The sequence below is a fragment of the Gorilla gorilla genome, chromosome 3, assembly GCF_029281585.2.
Source record: "Gorilla gorilla gorilla isolate KB3781 chromosome 3, NHGRI_mGorGor1-v2.1_pri, whole genome shotgun sequence".
Classification (NCBI taxonomy): Eukaryota; Metazoa; Chordata; class Mammalia; order Primates; family Hominidae; genus Gorilla; species Gorilla gorilla.
This window is the reverse complement of record NC_073227.2, coordinates 21,822,953-21,847,948: the sequence shown is the minus strand read 5'-3', so window position 1 is coordinate 21,847,948 and position 24,996 is coordinate 21,822,953. Positions and strand designations below refer to the sequence as shown.

Genomic DNA, 24,996 nt, shown 5'->3' with positions numbered 1-24,996 from the left:
AAGCCAAATGTGATCCAAAAGTTACTTAACAATCACAGAATCAGAGGAGAAATGAATGAGATCATCTTAATGGCTGGCACCCAATAGCAAATGCATGCTCTCCAGAGACAGTGCCAATTCTAGACACTTTGAATTCCTTCCTTTCATATATGCATGCCAACCACCTCTTACTCTTAAAACACAAAACAAAACAAAACAAAAAAAAAACAACTCTTCAAATGTAGAACACAATCTTTATTTAGGTATACAAATTTTTATTTATATTTAAATAAATCCCTCCCAGAATTTCTACCCAGATGATCTGGATTAGATTCGAGATATTCAGATAATACTACATCATTTCTAGAGACCTCCCTCCAATTTCTACTTTTCCTAATTTTATTCCTGGAGATGTGACTTTCAGTTTTCAGAATACCATGTACCATCTAGAATATTCAGGAAACACACACACACACACAGACACACACGTTAAGGCTATTTTTAAAATAAGAACAATTTTCACAAAGCCTAAATGGAAAATGCTAAATGCAAAGCTTCTTTCCATCTTTATAAGCATATAAAAGATACCTTGCATTTCAAGCCATCTGCAATATTGACATCTCAATTTTCAAAATAGCCAGCAATTCAGTAGCATTAATAGGCACAGGCTACCTAACTTCATAATAAATCTTACTTTTATAAATCTGATTGCTATCACTACCAGGAGTTTAAACCTTATGAGCAAAGAAATGTATAAAAATTAATGGTACTTGCATAAAAGGAGTATCATCTTACAAAAAAAAAGTTCAAACTAGCAAGTATGGTTTCAATAAAACTTTGTTTATAAAAACAGGTAGACTGGATTAGGCCTGTGGGCTGTGATTTGTCTAGTCCAGTGTTTCTCATATAGCGTTCTATCAGCATTCGTTAAATGCATTTGTTAACAATGGAAACTCTCAGGCTCTGTCCCAGACCTATCCAATCAGGGACTCAGGATGGCGCGCCTAGCACTCTACTAGGAGATTTTGGTGTAGGCTAAAATTTGAGAACCACTATTAGTCTTCCAGATTACCCACAGAGGAATCTCCCATCCCATAAAGTATTAATAACTAACGTGACTGATAGGTCCAACTTCACCAAATACCCCCCACCACTCTATTTCCCTCCTCTTCTGAAGTTCCTACTCCAATATCCCAGGGGCTTATGTATCCCAATCCTCGTCTCAGTTGACATTACTCCTGTCTTGCTGCCCCAGACACATCCTCCTTTTTCCCACCAACTAGAACTTGGCCACTCTCTTGAATTCTGCAGCTCCTCAAGGTAATATATTCTCACAAAGCCACCATTTCCAAAGCACCCCTACCCTACAACACTCCCAGACTGGCAGGGAGCTGAAGTTTCCAGTCTCTGCCAAATGTCCCAGAATCACCCTTCGTCCTCTCTGCCTTACCGTCCCCCTGTACCACTCCACTTCTATGCCCTGACCCTAGGGCAAGTAAATTCTTTCAAGGGAAAAATCAGTACCCGCTTTTCACATTAACATTGTATAACACTCTGCAGCCCCACCATCATGGTAGTCCTGCCTTATTTGAGGTTTTGCTTTCTGCAGTTTCAGTTACTCATGGTCAACTGTGGTCTGAAAATATTAAATGGAAAATTCCAGAAACAATGAAAACATTTTAAGTGTTGCACCATTCTGACAAACATGCTGAAATCTTGCACCATACCATGCCATCCCTTTGTCCAGCATATCCACTCTGTGTATGTTAGCTGCCTGTTAAGTCACTTAGCAGCCATCTTGGTTATCAGATCAGAAAAAAACATAATATACACAGTATAGACTTTTGGGGTTTTTGTTGTTGTTTTTGTTTTTGAGATGGAGTCTGACTCTATCACCCAGGCTGGAGTGCAGTGGCACGATCTCGGCTCACTGCAACCGCCGGCTTCCGGATTCAAGCAATTCTCCTGCCTTAGCCTCCCAAGTAGCTGGGATTATAGGCACGTGCCACCATACCCGGTTAACTTTGTATTTTTAGTACAGATGGAGTTTCACCATGTTGCCCAGGCTGGTCTTGAACTTCCGCCTTCAGGTGATCCACCTGCCTCACCCTCCCAAAGTGCTGGGATTACAGGTGTGAGCCACGGAGCCCAGCCCATGGTATAGTTTGGTCCTCCACGGTTTCAAGCATCCTCTAGGGGTCTTGGAACATATCCCCCATGGATAACAGGGCACTACTATACTGCAACAAAAACAGAATATGTGTGACCATGCAGCTTGCATTGGAAAGACAATAATATTAACACATGTCCTCTCCCCCTCCTCCTATGTTTTCCGTTATCACTGAAAAACGAACTTTCAAAGTTTCTACCAAGCTTTGGGTTGATGGAGATTTAGGAAATATTGATTTCCCTTTGATTATGAAAAGCCTAGTCAGGAATGGAGATGCCAAAGAGTGGGGATCCCATGGGGGTACAAGGGGAAGAAAATAAGGAAACAACTCTGACAAATAATCAGATGGGATCCCTGGGGTTAGGAAATCAATGTTTGACTTTCACTGGACAAGCTCACAGAAGCAGTCTGGAGGACTGGGTAGGGGTGGGGGACAGGCTGGACTGTAGAAAGGAGAAGAAATTCCTGACAAAAACCATTTGTCAGGAATCTGGTGCCTAACCATACACATGGCTACCAGTAACAGGGGCCATCATCACCTATTGTTGCTTCCCTAATTCGCAAACTATAAACTCTGTCACCTTGACATCAGACTTGGGGAACAGAATGAGAGTCAATCCTGTTAGGGGAGAAAGTACCTGACCTTTGTTGGAATGTTCTGAACTCAGACAGGCATAGAGTAGGAGAATGATGGCAGTTTCTTTTGTGAAGATCTCACCTCTTCTATGCCCTAACTACTGCTAGAAATTATATACTCTTTTCCTTTCAGCCGGAACCGCTGTCTTCCAGTAATTCGCCAAAATGACGAACACAAAGGGAAAGAGGAGAGGCACCCGATAGATGTCCTCTAGGCCTTTTAGAAAACATGGAGTTGTTCCTTTGGCCGTGTATATATGAATCTATAAGAAAGGTGAGGCCAGGCTTGGTGGCTCACACCTGTAATTCTAGCACTTTGGGAGGCCGAGGTGGGCGGGTTGCCTGGGCTCAGGAGTTCAAAACCAGCATGGGCAACACAGTGAAACCCCATCTCGACTAAAAATACAAAAAATTAGCCAGGCATGGCAGGGCACACCTGTAGTCCCAGCTACTCAGGAGGCTGAGGCAGGAGAATTGCTTGAACCCAGGAGGCAGAAGTTGCAGTGAGCCAAGATAGCGCCACGGCACTACGGCCTGGACGACAGAGTGAGACTCTCTCTCCTGTCTCAAAAAAAAAAGTGATATTGTAGACATCAAGAGAATGGCTACTGTTCAAAAAGGAATGCCCCACAAGTGTTACCATGGCAAAACTAGAAGAGTCTACAATGTTACCCAGCATGCTGTTGGCATTGTTGTATACCAGCAAGGGCCTGATTCTTGCCAAGAGAATTAATGTGCGTATCGAGCACATTAAGCTCACTAAGAGCCGAGATAGCTTCCTGAAACACATGAAGGAAAATGACCAGAAAAAGAAAGAAGCCAAAGAGAAAGATACCTGGGTTCAACTGAAGGGCCAGCCTGCTCACCCAGGGAAGCACAGTTTGTGAGAACCAATGGGAAGGAGCCTGAGCTGCTGGAATCTATTCCCCACGAATTCATGGCAAAATAAGTGTTAAAAAAATAAAAGACCTCTGGACTGCAAAAATGTTTCTCTTCGGCTGGGCGAGGTGGCTCATGCCTGTAATCCCAGCACTTTGGGAGGCCCAGGCAGGCAGATCATGAGGTCAGGAGATCGAGACCATCCTGGCTAACACAGTGAAGCCCCGTCTCTAATAAAAATACAAAAAAAATTAGCCGGCCATGGTGGCGGGCACTTGTAGTCCCAGCTACTCAGGAGGCTGAGGCAAGAGAATGGTTGAACCTGGGAGGCAGAGCTTGCAGTGAGCCAAGATCGCACCACTGCACTCCAGCCTGGGCGACAGAGCAAGACTCCATCACAAAAAAAAAAAAAATAAAATAAAAAAGTTTATCTTCATTGAGTAGAAGTGTGGTGTCTTCTCCCTTAAAGAAATATTTAAAGCACATTTTAATTGTGTCCTAATTCATTATGTAATGTCTTTACTGTTCAAATTTAACGTATTTCTTGCTGAAAAATGTGAGGTAGCTTATTGTGGAACAAATTACTCAATTGGTTAGAAAATGGCAAGATACTATTTATGAAATATTTGTACTGGTTTGAATATAGTCCCTGTAAATCATCATGGAAGAAATAAAATAATTTACCAAAAAAAAGAAATTATATACTCTTTTCTAGAGAGACAATCAGGAGGAAACACAGCAAAGACGTCATTGGTAGGAAATGCCGACTGCTTGAAGCAGTCTTTTAAAAAGATTTAAATGTATGCTTTTTGTTGTTGTTTTTCGGGTATTTAAAACACTCATCCCTAGGACCTGTATTCATACGAAAAGAAAATCACCTTGGAACAGCCAAGGCAGTGCAGATCGGTGACCCAGATTCTTTTCAATGTATCTAGAATATTTTTCAAGGCTACAAAATTGTTCAAGTTGCACTGCAACCAGTATAATGTGTCTACCCAGTGTAACTTGAACTCAGAGATACAAAGATGTATCTTTTAGATACAGTGTGTGTTATTCAATAAGGCAATTAGGGCACATTTGAGAAAATGGATTGTGAACTATTATGAAGTTCTCATCTTCTTGCATTGTAGAAAACATTTAAGATTTTCTATATACTGTTCACAAAACAAATTATTTATTAGCCACTGACCCAATTCATTTTTAGCAGTAAATACCTTATCATCTCATTAATTTTTTAAACTTGGACATTATGCCTAATTAAATTTGTAAAGTTTTTCAGAACTTTTATGGATGATTTCTACTTAGTTATTCCCAAAAAGCTGAATAAATTTGATTCACACATCCAAATATACCAAAGAAATACCATGTCTTTTTATCATACTACACACTTAAAAACTTATAAACTTAGAATATAGCAACATATATTATATTGCATTGTTGGTAATTAAGTAAATGTTGTAGTCTCACCTTTTCATAACTAATTTTTATTTTTTTATTTTTATTTTTTTTTTGAGACCCAGAGTCTCACTCTGTCGCCCAGGCTACAGTGCAGCTGTGCGATCTCGGCTCACTGCAAGCTCCGCCTCCCGGGTTCCCGCCATTCTCCTGCCTCAGCCTCCCAAGTAGCTGGGACTACAGGCGCCCGCCACCACGCCTGGCTAATTTTTTGTATTTTTAGTAGAGACGGGGTTTCGCTGTATTAGCCAGGATGGTCTCGATCTCCTGACCTCATGATCCGCCCATCTCAGCCTCCCAAAGTGCTGGGATTACAGGCGTGAGCCACCGTGCCCGGCTCATAACTAATTTTTAAAATGACTAAAACATTTATATTTTACGCTATTTTAGTCTTGTAATCTTGACTGCCTTTTTTTTTTTTTTTTTTTGAGACAGGGTGTCACTCTGTCACCAAGGCTGGAATGAAGTGGCACCACCATAGCTTATTGCAGTCTTAACCTCCTGGGCTCAAGCAATCCTCCCACCTCAGTTTCTCAAGGTCTGCAACATCACACCTGGTTACTTTTTTGTTTTGTTTTGTTACTGGTCTTGAAGTGGCTTCAAGCCACCCACCTGCCCCAGCCTCACAAAGCTCTAGGATTACAGGGGTTTGCTGCCACGCCCAGCCTTGACTGCGTATAGTAATTAATCTTTTAAGATTCATATCCATGACTTTCTCCTCTCTGCTATCTTCATCAAACTCCTCAAAACACACAGGATACTCTGAATTGAAACAATGAAGTCAAATTGTTTCTGATTTAAAGTAAATCTGATTTTTCTAGTTTGACCATGAAAATGGGCTCTGTTAATTAGGTTATAAGGTAAACATTTAACATTCTTAACAAACCTTTTTTTTTTTCTTGTTTTTGAGAAGGGTCTCACTCTGTTGCTCAACCTGGAGTGCAGTGGCCCCATCATGGCTCACTGCAGACTTGACTTCTTGGGCTCGGGTGATCCTCCCACCTAATCCTCCCAAGTAGGTAGGACTACAGGTGCACGCCACTACACCCCCTAATTTCTTTTATTTTTTTGTAGAGGTGGGGTCTTGCCATGTTGCCCAGGCTGGTCTTGAACTCTGGACTCAACCGATCCTCCCACCTCAGCCTCCCAAAGTGCTAGGATTACAGGCGTGAGACACTGTGCCCAGTGACAAAGATTTTGAACTTGAATGAGCTAAATCTGCAGTTGCAAATTTTGACAAAAACATAATTTAACCACCTGATAACAAAAATAAATCTTATCCAAAACTATTTATGAAAATGAAAAATGTTTAGATATTCTCCAAACTTTCAGTATATCAGGTGAAAGGTACACCTCATTGAAAAAATCAGATCTAATTCATAGTCATTTGGTATCTTGGTAAAACCTATCTGGTATATTTCCCAGAATCTGAAAGAGTGAAAAAATAAGGATTAAGTAAACAAATCCTTTGGCAAGCCAGGTGGTTTTCAGCTCTTTGCTTTCGATAAAATGGAAGGAGGGCCTAACTGAAGTCAGCTCATAGATCATCAAATCTAATTTTTTGAGGTCAAGAATTGAATGATATTGCTACAACAAAACTCTTCCATTCCTAGGCACAGTACTTGTTTATATGAACAAGGTTTCTCAGGGCACACAGCTATAAAAATTACAAATAGGAATAGAATTGATGCTCAACCCTTCTTTTCCTACTAATAAGACATATTCAGCCACAGATGTAGGAACTTTAAAAAGCAACAATATGCATTTTTCAATAAAGTTACATATACTATTTAGTAATTATGAAATTTTCTAATATTTATGTTGCTTTGACCACTAATAATAATTTCAAAGATGATGCAGTCGAAAAGCAGGTGATTTGCTAGCTGTGTAATCTTACTCAACACACTTAATTTATCTGAGCCTTGGTTCCCTGATTTGCAAACTGGGGACAGTAATCAGACCTAGCTCTTAGTGTTTGTCCAAAGATTAAATGCGTTAATACATGTAAAAACACTTAACGCCACGCTTGGTACATAATATGTGCTATAGATGTTTTACCTGCTATAATCATAGTAATCAATAGCAAATCTCCTAAAAATAAAAGCCTGTCGGTTTGTCTTCACAGATAGGAAGAAGGGGCTGGAGGGATCGGGTCTAATCCACAGGCACACTGCCAGAAACAAGGGACCCCCACGGGGAAATGGGATGTGCAGGCAGAAGAGAGACAGAAGGAACTTGGAGCTACCTGCTGGGACAAGAATAGTGCAGGATCACAGCCTAAGAACGAAGAGGGTTGGGCGAAGTTAGAATGAGCAGACCCACGTAGGGTTCGCATTATAAATGTCTATGGATCTCTATGCACCGCTCCGGGAAACTGGAGCAAGAGAGGAAGGCCTAAAACGCCGTCACGGATGAAGCGGGGCCAGAAACTCACTACCCCCGCTCAGACCTAGGGCCCCAGGTGTCGCGCGGGTCGAAGCCCTAACCTCCAGGGACTCCAGACCCCTGCCGGTGACCTAAACCCCACAACCCGCGACCAGCACAGCCTTGTCGTCTCCGTCGCCACAGTCGCCGCCACTTCCGGCGCAGCTCGGCCTCGCGAGGGCGCTTGCGCCCGGCGACGGTCGAAACTGGCTCCTCGCGGCCTCCGTCGCCGGACTTTCGTCAATGTTGTCACCGTCTTTTCCTCCTTTCCCCCAGTTCCCTTTCACTTCCGGGGTTGCTCTGGATCCGCTGGTTCCGTAACAACATCCCGTTGGCTTCCCTCAGGCGGCGGGACCAGTGCAGCCGCCGCCTCCCAGGATCGTCCGCCGGTCAGGGCCCTTGCCCTCCCCGGCACAGGCCACCATGGCCACCAACCCACAGCCGCAGCCGCCTCCTCCGGCGCCGCCGCCTCCCCCGCCGCAGCCGCAGCCACCGCCGCCGCCGCCGGGCCCCGGGGCTGGCCCCGGCGCGGGCGGGGCGGGCGGCGCGGGTGCGGGCGCCGGGGACCCGCAGCTCGTGGCCATGATCGTGAACCACCTCAAGAGCCAGGGGCTCTTCGACCAGTTCCGCAGAGACTGCCTGGCCGACGTGGACACCAAGGTTAGGAGCGCGCCGGGTTTGGGGGTCTGCGAGGGAAGGGGAGGACCCAAGGGCGCGCTTCTTTTGCAGTGGCTTCCTCTTGGAGCTGCAGCTGTGTGCCACAGACTGTGCAAAGCACAGAGTGTTCATTCCTTAGCATGTCCTTTGGTTCGTTTTACCGACTGGTGTTTAAGTACCTACTACGTGCCAGTCATGGTTTCGGCGCAGTGATTACCCCGGTCTGATGAGCAAGACTAAGGCATTGTTCTTACAGGAACTGGTTTGGAAACAGTGGCGCTAACAGTAGCCAGTTTTGTATTCATTCTCATATCTGATGATTTTACTTTGTATCGAAGTTATGTTTGCCTTCTTTCTTGAAGGTTTTTGGGCGGTAAGGGCCTTTATCCTTTGGAGAAATGACTAAATGGTAATTGAATCAAGTTATGTGTAATATGCTTTGCTGGACATCGTGGGGGTGGGAGCGCAAAGATAAGGAGGCAAACCTGAGACAGGACTTTAGTATTGTTTCTAGCAGTGACTGCCTGATTTAGGTAACTTAGGCCATGTCACCATTCTAAGGTAAGAAGGGACAGGAAGGTGGGGTAGAGAGAACCGAGTCATTCAGTGGAGAAAAGATGCAGGAGAGGTGATAGCAGATACTGAAGTGGAGAAAGGACAGGAAAGAGAGCAGATTCAGGAGAGTAGTGTAGAGAAGGGAAAGGTCAGCAACGAGGTTCCCTGTCCAGAAAGAGGCTGGAAAGGGGAAGGGATTTTGTACCAAATGTCAGAGTGAAAGGGACATTAGCAGGAACAAGTAAACTTAGCTGGATTGGCAGAGAATTAGCCAAAGACACCAGGAAAGAGCAGTCAGTGAGATGGATGGAAAACCACAGTACAGTCTAGAATTCTGGAAGCAGAAAGCATGTTGGAAAATTAACTGGTTTGTAGGGGTTGTTTTTGTCTGCTTGTTAAATCTGGTTGGGTCGATTGGATTGGAGTTTTGATGAAATGAGGGTTTCCTTTTTTTTTTTTTTTTTTTGAGACGGAGTCTCGCCCTGTCGCCAGGCTGGAATGCAATGGCATGATCTCGGCTCACTGCAACCTCCGCCTCTCGGGTTCAAGCGACTCTCCTGTCTCAGCCTCCCAAGTAGCTGGGATTACAAGCGCACGCCACCACGCCCTGCTAATTTTTGTATTTTTAGTAGACACAAGGTTTCACCGTGTTGGCCAGGATGGTCTCGATCTCCTGACCTCGTGATTCGCCCAGTAGGCGTGAGTCACCGCGCCCGGTCGAGGGTTTTCTCGTAGTGTGTTTAGTTGTTCTGAGGAGCTTTGTATCTTTGAGAAATGCATGTTTACAACATCCACAGTTTCTTCTAAAGCTTTCAGGTGAACTGCACACAGTTCCACTATGTCTTCTGGGGAAACTCTCTTGAATATCCTGGTACATCTTCCTTTATAAGGACTCATACTGGGCCCACTATGTAAAACGTGGTTTTTCAGGATATTGGAGGTTTTGCACCACAGAGAATTCAATTCACCTGGGAGTGTTCATCTATTTAGGAAGTATAGTTTTTTTTACTTTTGTCTTCAGGAATATGCACTGCTACCTTTTAGAAATAATTTCTATTGCCTTTATTATTTTTGTTGTTATTTAATGGGAAAAGGTTAGACATGGCCAGGTAAATGTTACCAAATAAAGTTGGTTATTCGTATTCAACAAGTGGAATTTTTACTTTGCTGTTCTCAGAAACCCATGAATCTGTGTGTTATCATTATGTATACAAATTAAAAATTGTAATGTACTGCTGCAATGTCTAAGGCTCAACTTTTTTATTATCCTAGTCCCACAAAATGTTATTGGTATGTGTCTATAATATCCCTGCCAGACCCTTCAAAGTAAAGGATTAAAACCTTTTTTGGAGGGAAGGAGGGAAGCACAGTATCTCTGATCATCTAATGAAAGTTAGGACCTTCTCTCAAGAAAAATGCGCAAGTAACACATTAAAACGCTGTTTTTCTACTTCAAAATGGTCCACTATAGGCAATTTCATGAGAATCAATCTAATAACATATACAGTTTCAGTGAGTTCAGGAACCATGGAATAAGAACCTATTTTAATGTTCTTAGCCTCTTTTTTGAGGTCAAGAATTGAGTGATATTGTTACAACAAAACTCTTCCATTCCCAGGCACAGTACTTGTTTATATGAACAAGGTTTCTCAGGGAACATGACTATAAAAATTAGAAATAGGAATAGAATTGATGATCAACCCTTCTTCTTCTAGTAATAAGACATATTCAGCCACAGATGTAGGAACTTTAAAAAGCAACAACACGGCCAGGCACGGTGGCTTATGCCTGTAATCCCAGCACTTTGGGAGGCCGAGGCGGGCGGATCATTTGAGGTCAGGAGTTGGAGGCCAGCCTGACCAAAATGGTGAAACCCCATCTCTACTAAAAATACAAAAAAAGTAGCCATGTATGGTGGCACATGCTTGTAGTCCCAGCTACTCGGGAAGCTGAGGCAGGAGAATTGCTTGAAGCCAGGAGACAGAGGTTGCAGTTAGCCGAGATTGTGCCAGTGCACTCCAGCCTGGGAGACAGAACAAGACTTGGTGTAAAAAACAAAAATTTTTAAAAAGCAACAATACACATTTTTCAATACAATTGCATATACTACTTAATAATTATGAAAATTTCTAATATTTCTTTTGCTTTGAGAAATTAGAACTGAAATGACACCCTCCCAGACAAAAAAGGACACTCAGCTATGGTTGAAGTTCTGGTGCTCAGACGCTAGCTTAAACTCTCCCACAAAATCTCTCTCTCTCTCCCCGTCCCTGCCACTAACCTCTGTACCTGCTCCTGGTTATGTTACAGGTTATGTTCTGGTGCTTCCTTTACCCCATGACTCTCTCCTTCTCTTCCACTCCCTTAGTTAGCAATTAGGTAGATTTTAATTTGATTTAAAAGATTTTTTCTCATTGAATACCATTTTATACTTCATTTTCTTATTTGAAAAAAAAAATGTATTCCCCCCTGCTTCCCAAAAAGCCAAAGTTTTCTTCATCAGAACATAACATTCATATCAATATGATGAGTGGGCCAAAGTAGAAGATTCCCTGTTCATGCAAAGAACCATCACTTTAATGGAATCCTTGAGTTTCATCTGCCGCTTGAACCTCAAAGACTGACCTGCTTTCTATCAAAAAGTCTTAACTTGTAGCATATAGAGTTATAGTGGATTATGTCTGTCACATGCATATTTAAGAATGAAGACATTTGATACCTGCCAGGTGCTAAGAGCAAAACTATCATCCAGTTTAGTGTGTTTAAACCAGGATGAGAAGTACCAAAGTCTGCTGCTACACCAGAAGACCATAGAACCCCCCTCCAAACTGTCCAGGGTCATTGATAGTCTTTAACCAGGAGAGAGATCTGACTGTAACAGACCAAATCAGCCCTTCCCACCCAAAGAAATGGAACCATGGGCAATCCTAAGCTCCAACTACTGCAAAGACTCCTCCGTTATAGACTACCAGTTTCCAGATCTCTGGAGCAAGCTTAGTGGTTACAAAGCCATTCTGTCTCCTTTGCACTGATTAGCATCTGGAGCGTGTGAGGAGGGATGATCAAGAGGCCCTTCAGGGAGCTCACCAGCCAGGTAAATATGGTACCTCTCTTGTCAAGTAAGAAAGTCTGATTTTTTGGACACTTTCTTAGTTATAAATGGCCCCTGGTCAATTTATTCACCCAACAAACATTCACTGAGCAACTCTTATGTACCAGTCATTTTTTTAGGTGCCAGGGATACAGCAGTGAACCAAACATCCCACTGTTATGGAGCTTACATCCTAATGGAAAAAAAAATAGACAACAAATAATGTATGGTAGGTCCTATGGAAAAAAGCAAGATGAGGGATGGATGGGCTTACTGTTTTATTTCGAGTAAGCTGTTCAGGGTAGGTTTCAATGTGATGATACTTGAGGCATCTGTGAAGGAATTGAAGGATCTATGCAGCTGTCTGGGGCTTGAGCATTCCAAGAAGAGAGCATAGCAAGTATAGAAGAGCTGAGACAGACCCACTAAGGGGAAAGTGACAAGAGGTGAGGTAGGTATGCCTTCACAGATCTGGCAGGTCTTGGGAGCCATCAGAAGAGCTTGGCTTTTACTCAAGCTCAGAAGCCATTGGCAGGTTTTGAGCAAAAGAAGGACATGATCTGACTTCCATTTCAGATGGGTTGACCACGTGTAATAGCTTCCCCTTTCTTGCTAAGTTGTGATTTGAATGGGTCAATAAATTACATGGTTACCTGATTTTTAGAAGACTTAACTTTGTTGTAGGTAAGGATAGAATTCTGCATGAGGCCAGTTGTTATAAATTCAGACAGATGAGAATGCCTTGGAACAGAATGAGGTCAGTAAAGGTAGTGGGAAGTGGTCAGATTCTGGGTGTATTTTCATGCTACTGTTGAGAGAATTTGCTAATAGTATGCAGGTGAAGTAGAAGACAAAGGGAGGACTCAAGGATAGCTCTAAGGCTTTTCACCAAAGCACTGGAAAAGGAAGAAAGGGTGTAAGTATGTGTAATATGTGTGTGTGTGTATATATGTGTACATGTGGGTACATATGTGTTCCTAGGAGAATACTTCTCAATGAATACTTAATATTTCTCTAGTTGCTCAACTTTTTACTGAAAGGAGAGCTTGAAAACAAGGAAAATTACCTGTTGAGTAGTTCAGATTTGAACTTGTTATGGGAAGACTAGACTAGAATGCCAAATGCATTGTGATGTTAGAGCCTAATGAATGTGTGTTAGATTTGGGAATGCCGGAAAGAAGAATTAGGCCTTAGAATCATTGGGGAGAAAGAATTAAGAATTAGTTTTAGGGCTGGGTATGGTGGCTGACACCTGTAATCCCAGCACTTTGGGAGGCCGAGACAGGTGGATCACTTGAGGTTAGGAGTTCAAGACCAACATGGCCAATACAGCAAGACCTTGTCTCCACTAAAAATACAAAAATTAGCCAGGTGTGGTGGCGCATGCCTGTAGTCCCAGCTACTCAGGAGCCTGAGGCACTAGAATCACTGGAACCCGGGAGGTGGAGGTTCCAGTGAGCCGAGATCGTACACCACTGTACTCTAGCATGGGCAATCGAGCAAGACTCTGCCAAAAAAAAAAAAAGAATTAATTTTAGTTCATATCGATTTTGGATAAATGGACAGGCACATAGGAAATGATCATGTAGGACAGGAAATAAGTATCAGCAAAGGCCTGAAAATTGGAACTGATGAAAGGACATCAGAGGGATAAAATGTTTGTCATTCTGTGTTAGAGATAGTTACCCGTTCAGCTAACGACTATATTTTAATTGCTCATTTGCCAAGCAGTGTGATAGGCTATATGAAAACAAATTGTAAGAGAGATAGAGGAGGAGGCTTACACATCAATGGAGGATAAATATGCCTTGCTCCAGAAAATACAATGTAGTGCAAGAATTGCTCGAATGGTAGCATGCAGAGAAAACAGTAGGAGCATGGATGAAGAGCCCATAAGCCTACCTTGGGTGTCAAGATGATTTCACAGATTAGGGTGAGCTCTGAAGGTGAGAAGTTTGTCAGATGGACAACCAGAGGGAATGGTAGTTGCAGGATGGTAGGTGCACATATGAGAATTTCTCACTGGAGTATAAACTTTGAAGCTAAAAGGAGGCAAATGGCAGAAGGTGAGGCTATACAGTGCTTGCTTAATATCAGTCAGGGACACTCAAACTCATCCACATTAAAAGCTGTATAGAAGAAAGGTAGAAAGAACATCAGTGTTGGGAGACAGCCTCTAGAAATGGAGTGCAGTCCTGAGTGCGTGGTCACATATTCCTTCCAGGCAATGCCCCTTCAAGTAGAGATGATGTAATATGTGTTCCCCTCCATGTTCCCCTCAGGGAGCACATCAGCGGTTCTCAGACTCAGCACTGTCGACATTTGGGGCTGGATAGTTCTTTGCTGTCGGGGGATTGTCCTGTGCATTGTAGGATCTTCAGTAGCATCCTTGCCCTTGACCTACTAGATGCCAATAGCACTCTCATCAGTTGTAACAACCTGAAATGTCTCCAGACATTGCCAAGTGTCCCTTGGGGGATGGGAGTGAAATCCTTCTTGGTAGAGAACCATTGCCTTACCTCAGATTTAATGCCTAGCTCAAGTAGTTGTCCCTCAATAATTTCTCTTGGGTCTATGCCATTAGCTGGTTTCTGCCACCCCAGTACAGACCTTCCTCACTGTAGTTTATTGCATGCTTTCCTAAAGTATTTTGTGTCTCTTTACTCTTGCACTGTAGGATGATTAACCATCAGAAAGCTTAGCTGTTCTATCACTCTGCCCATATGTGCAGTGGGCTCCCATTCTCTACCCTGTAATTCCAAACTTGTACAAGTAACCAAAGCCTTTTAGCACCTGGCCCCAACCTCTCTGTCTTAACCTCATTTCTCTGCTTTTTGTATTCTCTTCTATAGCCAAATTGGACCACCAATTTGGAGGCTCACTAAATGTTCCTGGCTTCCAGTTTTCTCGTCCACTTGCTCTTTGTTTACATTGATGGTATGAGCAAAGCCAGCCATTCCCATTCCCAGCTTCCTTGTGCAATTGATTTTTCCAGCTCAAATGGCACATTTTCAATGAAGGCATGCTTCCTCAGCTCTTCTCCCTTTTTTACTCCAAATCATCTAATAATAACACTTGTTTGTGTCTTATTTTCCAGTCCTTTGTCTATAAATAAGAGGTGTATCTTTCTTCTTTATATTCCTCATATCTCCAAACACCTTGTCTTACACAAAATAAGTAGTATTTGAATGAGCGTAAGTTATCTTGAAGCAGAATTGTCAGAAACTGTGAAACTTTGTTGTCCCATGGTAAAAATACTTTTCTGAGAGGTGAATATTGATACTGTATAACATTGAAGACTTACCTTTTTTTTCTCTCTCTAGCCTGCCTATCAGAATCTGAGACAGCGTGTTGACAACTTTGTTGCAAATCACTTGGCAACTCACACATGGAGTCCCCATCTCAATAAGAACCAGCTAAGAAACAACATTAGACAACAAGTCCTCAAGTAAGTCTCAGAAATAGAGTTCTGGGCAGGTTTTAAATGTCCTAACCTACTTTGCCTGAAAGCGGCGGCATCACATACATGTTTGTTCACCTAATGATGTTGACAATTTTACTAGATTTGGTGTGGCTATTTCGTGTGATGTAGCATAATTTTGGATTTGGGTCTAATCACTTCACATGTTCTTATACATTTTAACAGTCTGATTGTTCCTATAGACCTTTGGAAATATTTGAAGGAAGGAAATAACAGTATGACTTTCTAAAAAATCTAGATATAATATTAATAGATGATATATACGGTTGCCTTCACAACTATTTTCTTGACCCTAAGAGAGCAAGCAGGCTTTATTATTCTTATTTTACAAATAAAGACATTAAAGATTACTGAAATTAAAATATTCTCTCTTGATTTGAGGCCACGTCTTCTTTTAATAGAGTGCCCCCGTCTTTTGCATTTTACTATGACTTTTAACTGCTGTTTATGAATGATATAGCTCCCCACCTCCCCTCAAAGTGTTTGGACTTGTCAGAGCCATTTTGAGTGAACATAAGGTAACGACAATTATAAGAACTCGAATATTTGGAGCATCCTTAGGAAACTAGATTTACGGTCTTCTACTTTTTTTTTTGAAGAGTCTCATTCTGTTCCCCAGGCAGGAGTGCAGTGGCATAATCATAGCCTACTGCAGCCTCAATCTCCTGGGCTCAAGCAGACCTCCCAACGTCATCCTCCTGAGCACCTGCCACCATGCCCAGCTTATCGTATTTTTTTGTAGAGACAGGGTCTCATTATGTTGCCCAGACTGGTCTCCAAATCCTAGGCTCAAGGGATCTTCCCTCCTTGGCTTCTGAAAGTGCTGGGATTATAGGCATGGGCCACCTCACCTGGCCACTACTTGTTCTTGAATGTAAATATTTGCAAAGACAAGAAAGCCTTCTACCCTTGCTATACCCCTCAAAAAAAGGGTGACTAAGTTATTTAGAGAGCATCCAGTCTCCCTGACTTGACGAGTATTTATGTTCAAGTACATCTTTGAGAATGAAGTGTAGCTTTTTTTTTTTAACAGTTAAACAAATCTGTTTTATACCTGCCACCTCTTAATTTCCTTTTGTCCCATAGGAACCTCTCGAAAGCCTATCTAGTCTGATAGTTTCAACCAACAGGAAGCCCCACAAATCAAAATTCACACCCTAACTAAAAGACAAACCTATGTAGCCACAGGTAATACTAGAAACCAGAAGCCTGGGGGCTCAGACAGTGTCTCCTTGCGCATAAGAGAAGAGGGAAATTCACAATAGCTTTGTTGTCTACATTTTAAAGGATGTCTGAGGAACCTGTAAAAGAGTCCAGGTGAGATCAAAAGATGCCATTAGAAGGCTGCATAATAATACCTGGTGGGAAAAGGTCAAAGCTGTTTCTAGAAAAAGTAGAAACAAAAAAGATCTATTGGGTGACAGGCCCGCTGCCTGTAGTTTCCACAAAGGCTTTCAAAGAGAACAATGACCAAAATAGCTTAGGACTAGGGGATAAGGGAGTGGAGGTAGCGTAGAGCACCCCTTCACACACATTTATACAGAGCCCTACTGATTACTTTCATTCAATGATTTGCATAGCCACCTCCCTGTTCACAAATGATTGCATTGCTTTAAAAGCATGTTTTTTTGGGAGTCTGGCATTTTTTTTCTTCATATATTGACACTCAGATTGAAGGCAAACTTCTTAGAATTGCATTTACTTTTATAGCATATAAAATCTATAAGGTAAGGGAGCAGTCATTCTTTTATTTAAGGGAACTAAGTCTTACACATGTGAAAATTAAGCACTTAAAATTATTGCTGTACCAGTAAGCTATTGTGATCACAAAATCATGTTTGGTGCGAGGTCAGGGGTTCTTGTGGCTGTGTCAGTGATTAAATGCTGGAGCAATTTGCCTATGAGTAATGAGGAATCTCTTTTTCTGGAGACATTTTGAAAGAGGGAAGACAGCTGCCTTCTCTTGGATGATACTGAGAGTAACATTTTAAAGCTTCCTTAAAGAGATTATTTAGTTGTGTTCAATCTGAAGATATAGGGGTGGACTAGCCCCTGTAAATAAATATAATTTCAAACAGTTTTTCATACGTATGCTTTGAGACATACTCACCTGACTCCATTAGGTTGAGCTATTTGCACTTGCCATTTTTCTAAGACAAAAATGGTCTAATACCAGTAATTTCAGATGGTTCAACTTAATAGCTGATCTGCTGACTCAGTAGGAGGGAAAATTTTATTCTACTTAAGCTTTTATTTGTACAACAGAATCTGAAAATCCTAGGTAACTGAATAATGAGCTTAGCTAAACATAATTTGAAAGGAAGACAAGGAAGTAACTTTAACCAGAAAAACGCCAGCTGTTGGCATTTTGGCTTTGCCGTTGACCTAGGGCTATAGCTTCTCCCCACTTGGGTGAGGCAGTTATGGCCGCTAAGTGCAGTATGATCATTGGTACTGGACTCCATTCCATTTTTCTGTAAGATCAGAGCTGACCTCTGTGTGAGAAAGGACTAAAGTAGAAGTGTTTTGTTTGTTTGCAAAACAAGAGGCTAGAACATAGGCAAACAGAGAAAGAGACTAAAGCAAAAATTTGGGAGTGGATAGTTTAATTTTTTTTTGGTACTTTTTTTTCTATTTTCTTTTTTTTTTTTTTTTTTTTTTTTTTGAGACGGAGTCTCGCTCTGTCGCCAGGGTGGAGTGCAGTGGTGCCATCTCAGCTCACTGCAATCTCTGCCTCCTGGATTCCAGCAATTCTCCTGCCTCAGCCTCCCAAGTAGCTGGGATTACAGGCACGTGCCACCACACCCAGCTAATTTTTGTATTTTTAGGAGTTTCACCATGTTGGCCAGGATGGTCTCGATCTCCTGACCTTGTGATCTGCCCGCCTTGGCCTCCCAGAGTGCTGGGATTACAGGCGTGAGCCACCATGCCCGGTCCTTTTTGTACCTTTTTACTTGTACCCTAAAACCTTTTTTAAGATTGCTTTTTCTTATTTCTTTTCTACCTACTACATTTTAAATACACCTCTAAGATGTAACAGTGTTTGCAAGATTTGCATTTTTTTTGTAATCTTTAAAAAGCAGGTAACCTACTTTGTGCTGAGTTGGCTCATTTTTCTCTATGGCCCACATAAGTAGAATTATAGTTTCACAAGGCGACAAGGTGCTTCCAGAAATGAAAAACTAATCCATCCTGCACTCCAGATGGAAGTGCACTCGAAAATAGCATTTGTAAAGTGTAAGGAAAGATGGCTCCTCATCCATTCCATAGAGAGCAATTGAGGCTTAGAAGCTAGAAATGACTAGCACTTTGATCTTCCAGCACTATCCCGACTACCTTGACTCCTCCACTTCTTTTTTAGAAAGAAACAAGATTTAAGTGTGTTTCTTAAAATAAATTCATGTTCTCTTATTTTACTCAGATGCCTTTGTGCAGAAGCACATTTCACAGATTGTTGTCCTCATCGCTCTTTTGTCTCTTGTATATGATATTTCCTTAACTCCATGTATCTTTCTTCCCCTTCTCTTCTGTAGAAATGAAGACTTGGCTCAAATGTCTTCTCCTTTATGAAGCACTCCTAAATTATCTTCGACATATCTAATAATTTCTTATTCCTCTAATAAGCAAATAATTTCTTATTCCTCTCTTTTCCTATAGTACATGTTATGTACTAGTGCCTGTCATCTCATGTCTTAATTGTTTGTGTCTACATCCCCATCCAGAACAGGGACCAGGTCAATTTGTAGCTGTCAGTGGCCAGCATAGTGCCTGTTATATAGAAGACACTTATAATGTAATTGTTGAATGAATAAATCATCCAGTTTTTACAGCAGGAAGATAATAGAAAGCCAGAAGTCTTGTTTCTCCAAATTTTTTTCTCTAAAGTTTTCCTTCTTTCATTTTGCAATTTGATGAAATTATATTTTGTATGTGTTGCTTTTTTTCTGGGGACTCTAATGCTTATAAAAAGCTTACATTTTTTCTGTTAAAAAAAGTTGTAGAGACCATAGGTTTATTTTATACCCGGAACTCAGCTTTTTAATGAGCATATTCCTATATGCCATGAGCAGAGTAGGGGTGAGATAAGCATCACCTCTATACTGGACCCTAGGCAGTGTACTGTGTCTAGTTCTAAGGGTGTTTTGTTTTGTCTGTTTCAGTATTTCCACTAGTGACACAGTGGTAGAAAAGTTTACAGACTTTTATAGTATGGTGTATCTAAATGCTACTGTAGCATGAAACTTAGTTTCCATTGTCTATCTATATCCAAGTAAATGGATTGGGACAATTTAAGGTTGGATGGATGGATAGATAGATGACAGATTATAGAGTGTTATTTTAAAGTAATTAATGCAAATAATATATTATTTTTTCACCTTTCCATAAATTATCTTGTGTTTCAGATCAGGAATGTTGGAGTCTGGTATTGACCGAATTATTTCTCAGGTTGTGGACCCAAAGATCAACCACACATTCAGACCTCAGGTAGAGAAAGCTGTGCATGAGTTTTTGGCCACGCTAAATCACAAAGAGGAAGGAAGTGGCAACACAGCTCCCGATGATGAGAAACCAGACACTTCCCTTATTACACAAGGTGCTTTGCTTTTACTCTTGGTCAGTTCCATTGTTTTTCTTCTTGAACTGAATATCAAGTTAGGGATACTTGGCTCTTTAACACATTTTTTAATTTGGCTATTCCAGTGAAATTGTACTTTAAATATCACCTAAATTCCTCAATTGCCATAACATTTCCTTTTTTAGATTAATAAAAATAATAAGCATTTTAGTAATGTGATGTGTGTGTGAGTATGATAATAGAATAACTAAAATAATTAGAGAATATAGTCTTTTTCTAGGAAGTAGACAACTCCTCAGATTTGCATGGTGCCCTCCCTAAGATAATATATTAGAGAGGTAGATAATTCAGAATATGGTATATACTAGTACTGGTACCTGAAAGTCTAAAAGAATATACAGATGGTCTGCACAGCATATGCATCATATAAAGATGACAATGGCATGTGGTATTGATTTAGCAGAGGTATTTTCCTTCTGATTAAATGTATTCTAAAACTTCTGTTTTTCTTTAAGGTGTTCCTACTCCTGGGCCCAGTGCTAATGTAGCCAATGATGCCATGTCGATATTGGAAACCATAACTTCTCTTAACCAAGAAGCCAGTGCTGCTAGAGCTTCAACAGAAACATCAAATGCTAAGACCAGTGAGAGAGCATCAAAAAAACTTCCATCTCAGCCAACCACTGATACTAGTACTGACAAAGAAAGAACTTCAGAGGACATGGCTGATAAAGAAAAATCTACAGCTGACTCTGGAGGTGAAGGACTGGAAACAGCCCCAAAGTCTGAAGAGTTTAGCGACCTCCCCTGTCCAGTCGAAGAAATTAAAAATTACACAAAAGAGCATAATAATTTAATTCTGCTAAATAAGGATGTTCAACAGGAAAGCAGTGAGCAAAAAAATAAATCAACAGACAAAGGTGAAAAGAAGCCAGACAGCAATGAGAAAGGAGAAAGAAAGAAAGAAAAGAAGGAAAAGACTGAAAAGAAATTTGATCACTCAAAAAAGAGTGAAGATATACAGAAAGTTAAAGATGAAAAACAAGCAAAGGAAAAAGAAGTAGAGAGTTTAAAACTTCCTTCAGAAAAGAACAGTAATAAAGCTAAAACTGTTGAAGGGACAAAAGAAGGTATATAAAAACTTGCAAACATCTACAAAGTTTAAAGAACAGAGTATTTTGGGATCAGGGAAGTATCAAATTTGCCTTCATATTTTAATAAGTTTATTTAATACTTTTGGAAACTTATATCCCCTTTGCTTAAGAAAAAAAGCAATAAATATTTGTATTTTTGTATACTCATAGATCTGTTCACAGAGTAAATTAACAGAAGTTATTAATTTATAATTTGTCTTATAATTTATTCACATACATTATTTTAAGCAACTTAGTTCATAGTTGGATATCCTAATCTTTATTAGGTAGTAAATACTTCAGTTACTTAAAATTCATTTTATTATTATATCATACATTATAAATTAATAGTTTAGTTATTTTTACAGAAGTCTACTTTGCCTTTGTATTTTCTTGAAACCACTCTGCCTTGTTTGATAGTTTGACACGTATTTAAAGCAGAAAATTTTAAGTGTAATTTAGTAATTGAGCTCTGAGTATGTTCTTATAATAAGATGATTTTTTTTTTCTGTGTTTTATTTTCCTCTTGAAGATTTCTCTTTGATAGATTCTGATGTGGATGGACTTACAGACATCACAGTTAGCTCTGTTCATACCAGTGACCTTTCATCTTTTGAAGAAGATACTGAGGAGGAAGTTGTAATGTCTGATAGCATGGAAGAAGGAGAGATTACGTCAGATGGTAAAGCATTTTACATAATAATGCCTCTGAAGCATCCTGTCAAGCATTATTTGTATATTCTGATGGCTATATCCTGAGAAACAGTGTGGTATAGTAGCAAGAGCATGGGGTTTTGTAGTTGGAAGATTTGTTTCTGAGTCCCAGCTTCAAAGTTGTCTGTCTGAGCAAGCTTGGTAAGTTACTAAATCTCAACAACCCTTGGTTCTTCATTCCTCAACACTATCCCCTAGTATGATTATTAATTTAAAATTTAGAGGAGATAAATATATGAAGATGCTTTTTATTTGTGTGTGTCACATTTGGGGGCAGCGTAGTCCACAACACTGCCCTCAATTAATGGCACCAGTTGCAAGTTCAGGGTTCCCTAAGACCACCTTTAGATTTGATGATTTGCTAAAAGGGCTCATAGAACGTAATTACCGAAAGGTGGTATACTCACAGCTGTGGTTGTTTACAGTTAAGGTGCTCAGATTAAAATCAGCCAAGGGAAGAGGCACACAGGGCAGAGTCCAGGAAAGTTTCAGACAGTAACTTCCAATTGTTCCCCCTTGAATTACTTCCTCTGCATTGATGTCTGACAACATATGCAGAATATTGCCAACCCGGGAAGTTCACCAGAGCCTTGGGATCCAAAGTTCCTACCGAGGCTCTAGCATGTAGTCAGAGTTGGCTGCCCATATGGCTGATCTCAGTCTCTACCCCCTCTAGAGGTCAAACTCTTACTCCATGACCCAACACTCCGACCCTAAATCACATCGTTAGACTGTTTAGCTTGACTCAAGAGCCTTCGCACTCTGAAACACTCCAGTCAGGCATAGCATTCCAGAGGCTTAGAGATTACCTCCCAGAAGCTAATGGTAAAGGCCAGACCTCTCTGGGCAAGGCTGAATTTTTTATAATACAGTTTGTTTTTCAGAAAACCCCTCCTGAGCACTTCCTGTCTTCCAGGCACTGTGCTAAGGACATTCGTGTAATAACTCCTGTAGTCCTCAGAACCACCCCAGGAAGTAGGTACAGACAAGGAGACAAAGTCACAGAGAGACCATGTCTTGTCCAGTTATGTAGCTAGTGAGCGCCAGTGCAGATTTCAAACCTGAGTCTGTGCTTCTTACCAATATCTTATGCTGCTCTTACCACATGATTAAATTCTGTTTAGGACTATTAGTTTAATAAAAATATTGAGTTTTATTTGCAATTGCCTGTAGAGAGCATCTTATAAATTTGTTGCCAGCTTTCAGATAGGCTACCTAGAGAGAAAATCAGAGAGGAGAAAAAGTATAAGCTTTTAACACCATAGAGGTATTTCTCAGTGCCTCCCATTTTTTTTTCTTCAATTTCACAAACTAAAAAAAGCAGCAGCAGTAATTCCTAATTGTCATATCTGTCCTCATGAGGTCAGTTCTGCATTACCTGTGTAGGAAGAGTGCTCCCTATCCTGTGAACACTCCACTTTCTCTGCCCTAACTAAAATTAATTCTTGTTGCCTTTTTGGGTCTTCTTAAGTTTTTTCCTGGTAAGACTAGATTTTATATGTATGGGATTTAAAAAGTGAGAAGAAAATGGCTATTTTAAGAGTACATGGTAGGAAGTGAAAACCTTGTTTACTTTTTTTTCTTCTTGCTGTGTCAAAGCGAAGCAAATTACCTTCCAGTTATTAATTCCCACCTCTTCCCTAAATGAGAAATTCAGAGGTGGTCATTAAAATCTCAAGTTTATTTTAAAGTACAACTTCCAGTGGATTTGTTGAACTTAACAATGGTAAAGCATAAATATCAAGTCCAGTGACAAATAAGAATTGTTTGTCAAGAGAACACTGAGGCGCAGATGGAGGCTGTTAGGCTGAGAGAGAGCTCCAGTGCCTTGGGTTCCTACAAAGGCAAACTGAAGCCCAGTCTAAATAGTAAAACAGAATTTAAACCTAGCTCATCAGAAACCTCCAGTTAACCTCTAACTCTAGGGACTTTCCACCAGATCATATTCAAATAAGGCAAACACCTGGCTGCAGCCAGTCCAGTCATGTGTCTCCTCTGCTTTTGTGTTCAGCCTGTGAAAGCACACTGCTGGTGTTGCGAAGCACAGCTCTCAGAACCTCTCCTGGTTCCAGTGTCTGAGTCATGAATCATTCTTTGCTCCAGAAAACTCTGTTACATTTAATTTGTCTGAAATTTTCCTTTTAATAGCATAAGTAACTATAATGTCTAATTTTTCTTTGTCTTATTTATGTGTGAGAAGCTGATAAGAAATAAAAATATGAATTATAGCTTTTAAAAGTCAATTTCTGAAATTTTCACATCCTGATATTTCCCCTTTTGGACCTCCAATTCATGTTGCCTTTACTGCTTGTACAGCATAATGTTGATTTTATGCTAATTCACAGACATACTCCTCTTTCTATTAACTTTCTTACAGATGAAGAGAAGAACAAACAGAATAAAACAAAAACTCAAGCTAGTGATTCTAGTGAAGGAAAAACAAAAAGTGTACGGCATGCGTATGTCCACAAACCATATCTTTACTCAAAATACTATAGTGATTCTGATGATGAGCTTACTGTAGAACAACGACGACAGTCCATTGTAAGTCCAGTTTGTTCTGTTATTTTAACCTACTACATCAGGTTAAGAAACTTAAATAGTCTATCTGCAAGGTACTGATGTGCATATGAAGCAGAGACATACAGGATTTGCCTTCAGGAAACTTGTCATTTAACTAGGTAGAGTAGATGTAAACATGTGACAGAGATGTTTGTGTCATCATTACTAATACAAGTGAATATCCCTTATCCGAAATGGGTGGGACCAGAGGTGTTTCAAATTTTGGAATTTTTCACAATTTGGAATATTTGCATATACATAGTGAGAAATCTTAGGGATGGAATGCAAGTCTAAACATGAAATTCCTTTGTGTTTCTTATATGTATATGCACATAGCCTGAAGAGTATTCGATACAATGTTTTTCATAATTTGATGCATGAAACAAAGTTTTGACTACATTTTGACTGCCACCTGTCACATGAAGTCAGGTGTGGAACTTTCCACTTGTGACAGCATGTCAGTGCTCAAAGAGTTAAGATTTTCAGATGAGGGATGCTCAACCTGTAGTAGTGAAACTGGTAACAACCTGAATGCTTCACAGTATGGAAATGTTTAAATCAAGTGTAGATCCAGTCCTGCAAAAATATGGTATGCAGCTATTAACATACTATTGATATGGAAATGCTATTTACCTATTTCTTGGATTCAAAAATATTTCCAATTATAAAATGTACCACTGAATT

The 24,996-nt window shown here is 40.6% G+C and overlaps 1 protein-coding gene across 7 annotated transcripts in view; it reads left to right on the top strand.

Moving 5' to 3' along the window:
* Window positions 1-7,828: 7,828 nt before the first annotated feature.
* The window catches only part of BOD1L1 (biorientation of chromosomes in cell division 1 like 1), a 58,566-nt gene continuing 41,398 nt past the window's right edge, over window positions 7,829-24,996 (top strand). For 5 of the 7 annotated variants that reach the window (XM_055385156.2, XM_055385155.2, XM_063705208.1 and 2 more), the window contains exons 1-6: window positions 7,830-8,203; window positions 15,170-15,294; window positions 19,731-19,921; window positions 20,419-21,033; window positions 21,569-21,718; window positions 24,128-24,294. In XM_055385156.2, the coding sequence (XP_055241131.2) occupies window positions 7,967-8,203; window positions 15,170-15,294; window positions 19,731-19,921; window positions 20,419-21,033; window positions 21,569-21,718; window positions 24,128-24,294 (1,485 nt within the window). In that variant the 5' untranslated portion in view covers window positions 7,830-7,966. Of the gene's footprint in view, window positions 8,204-15,169; window positions 15,295-19,730; window positions 19,942-20,418; window positions 21,034-21,568; window positions 21,719-24,127; window positions 24,295-24,996 lie in introns of those variants that run through there. The other 2 variants (XM_004038448.4, XM_055385157.2) reach the window with 2 other exon arrangements.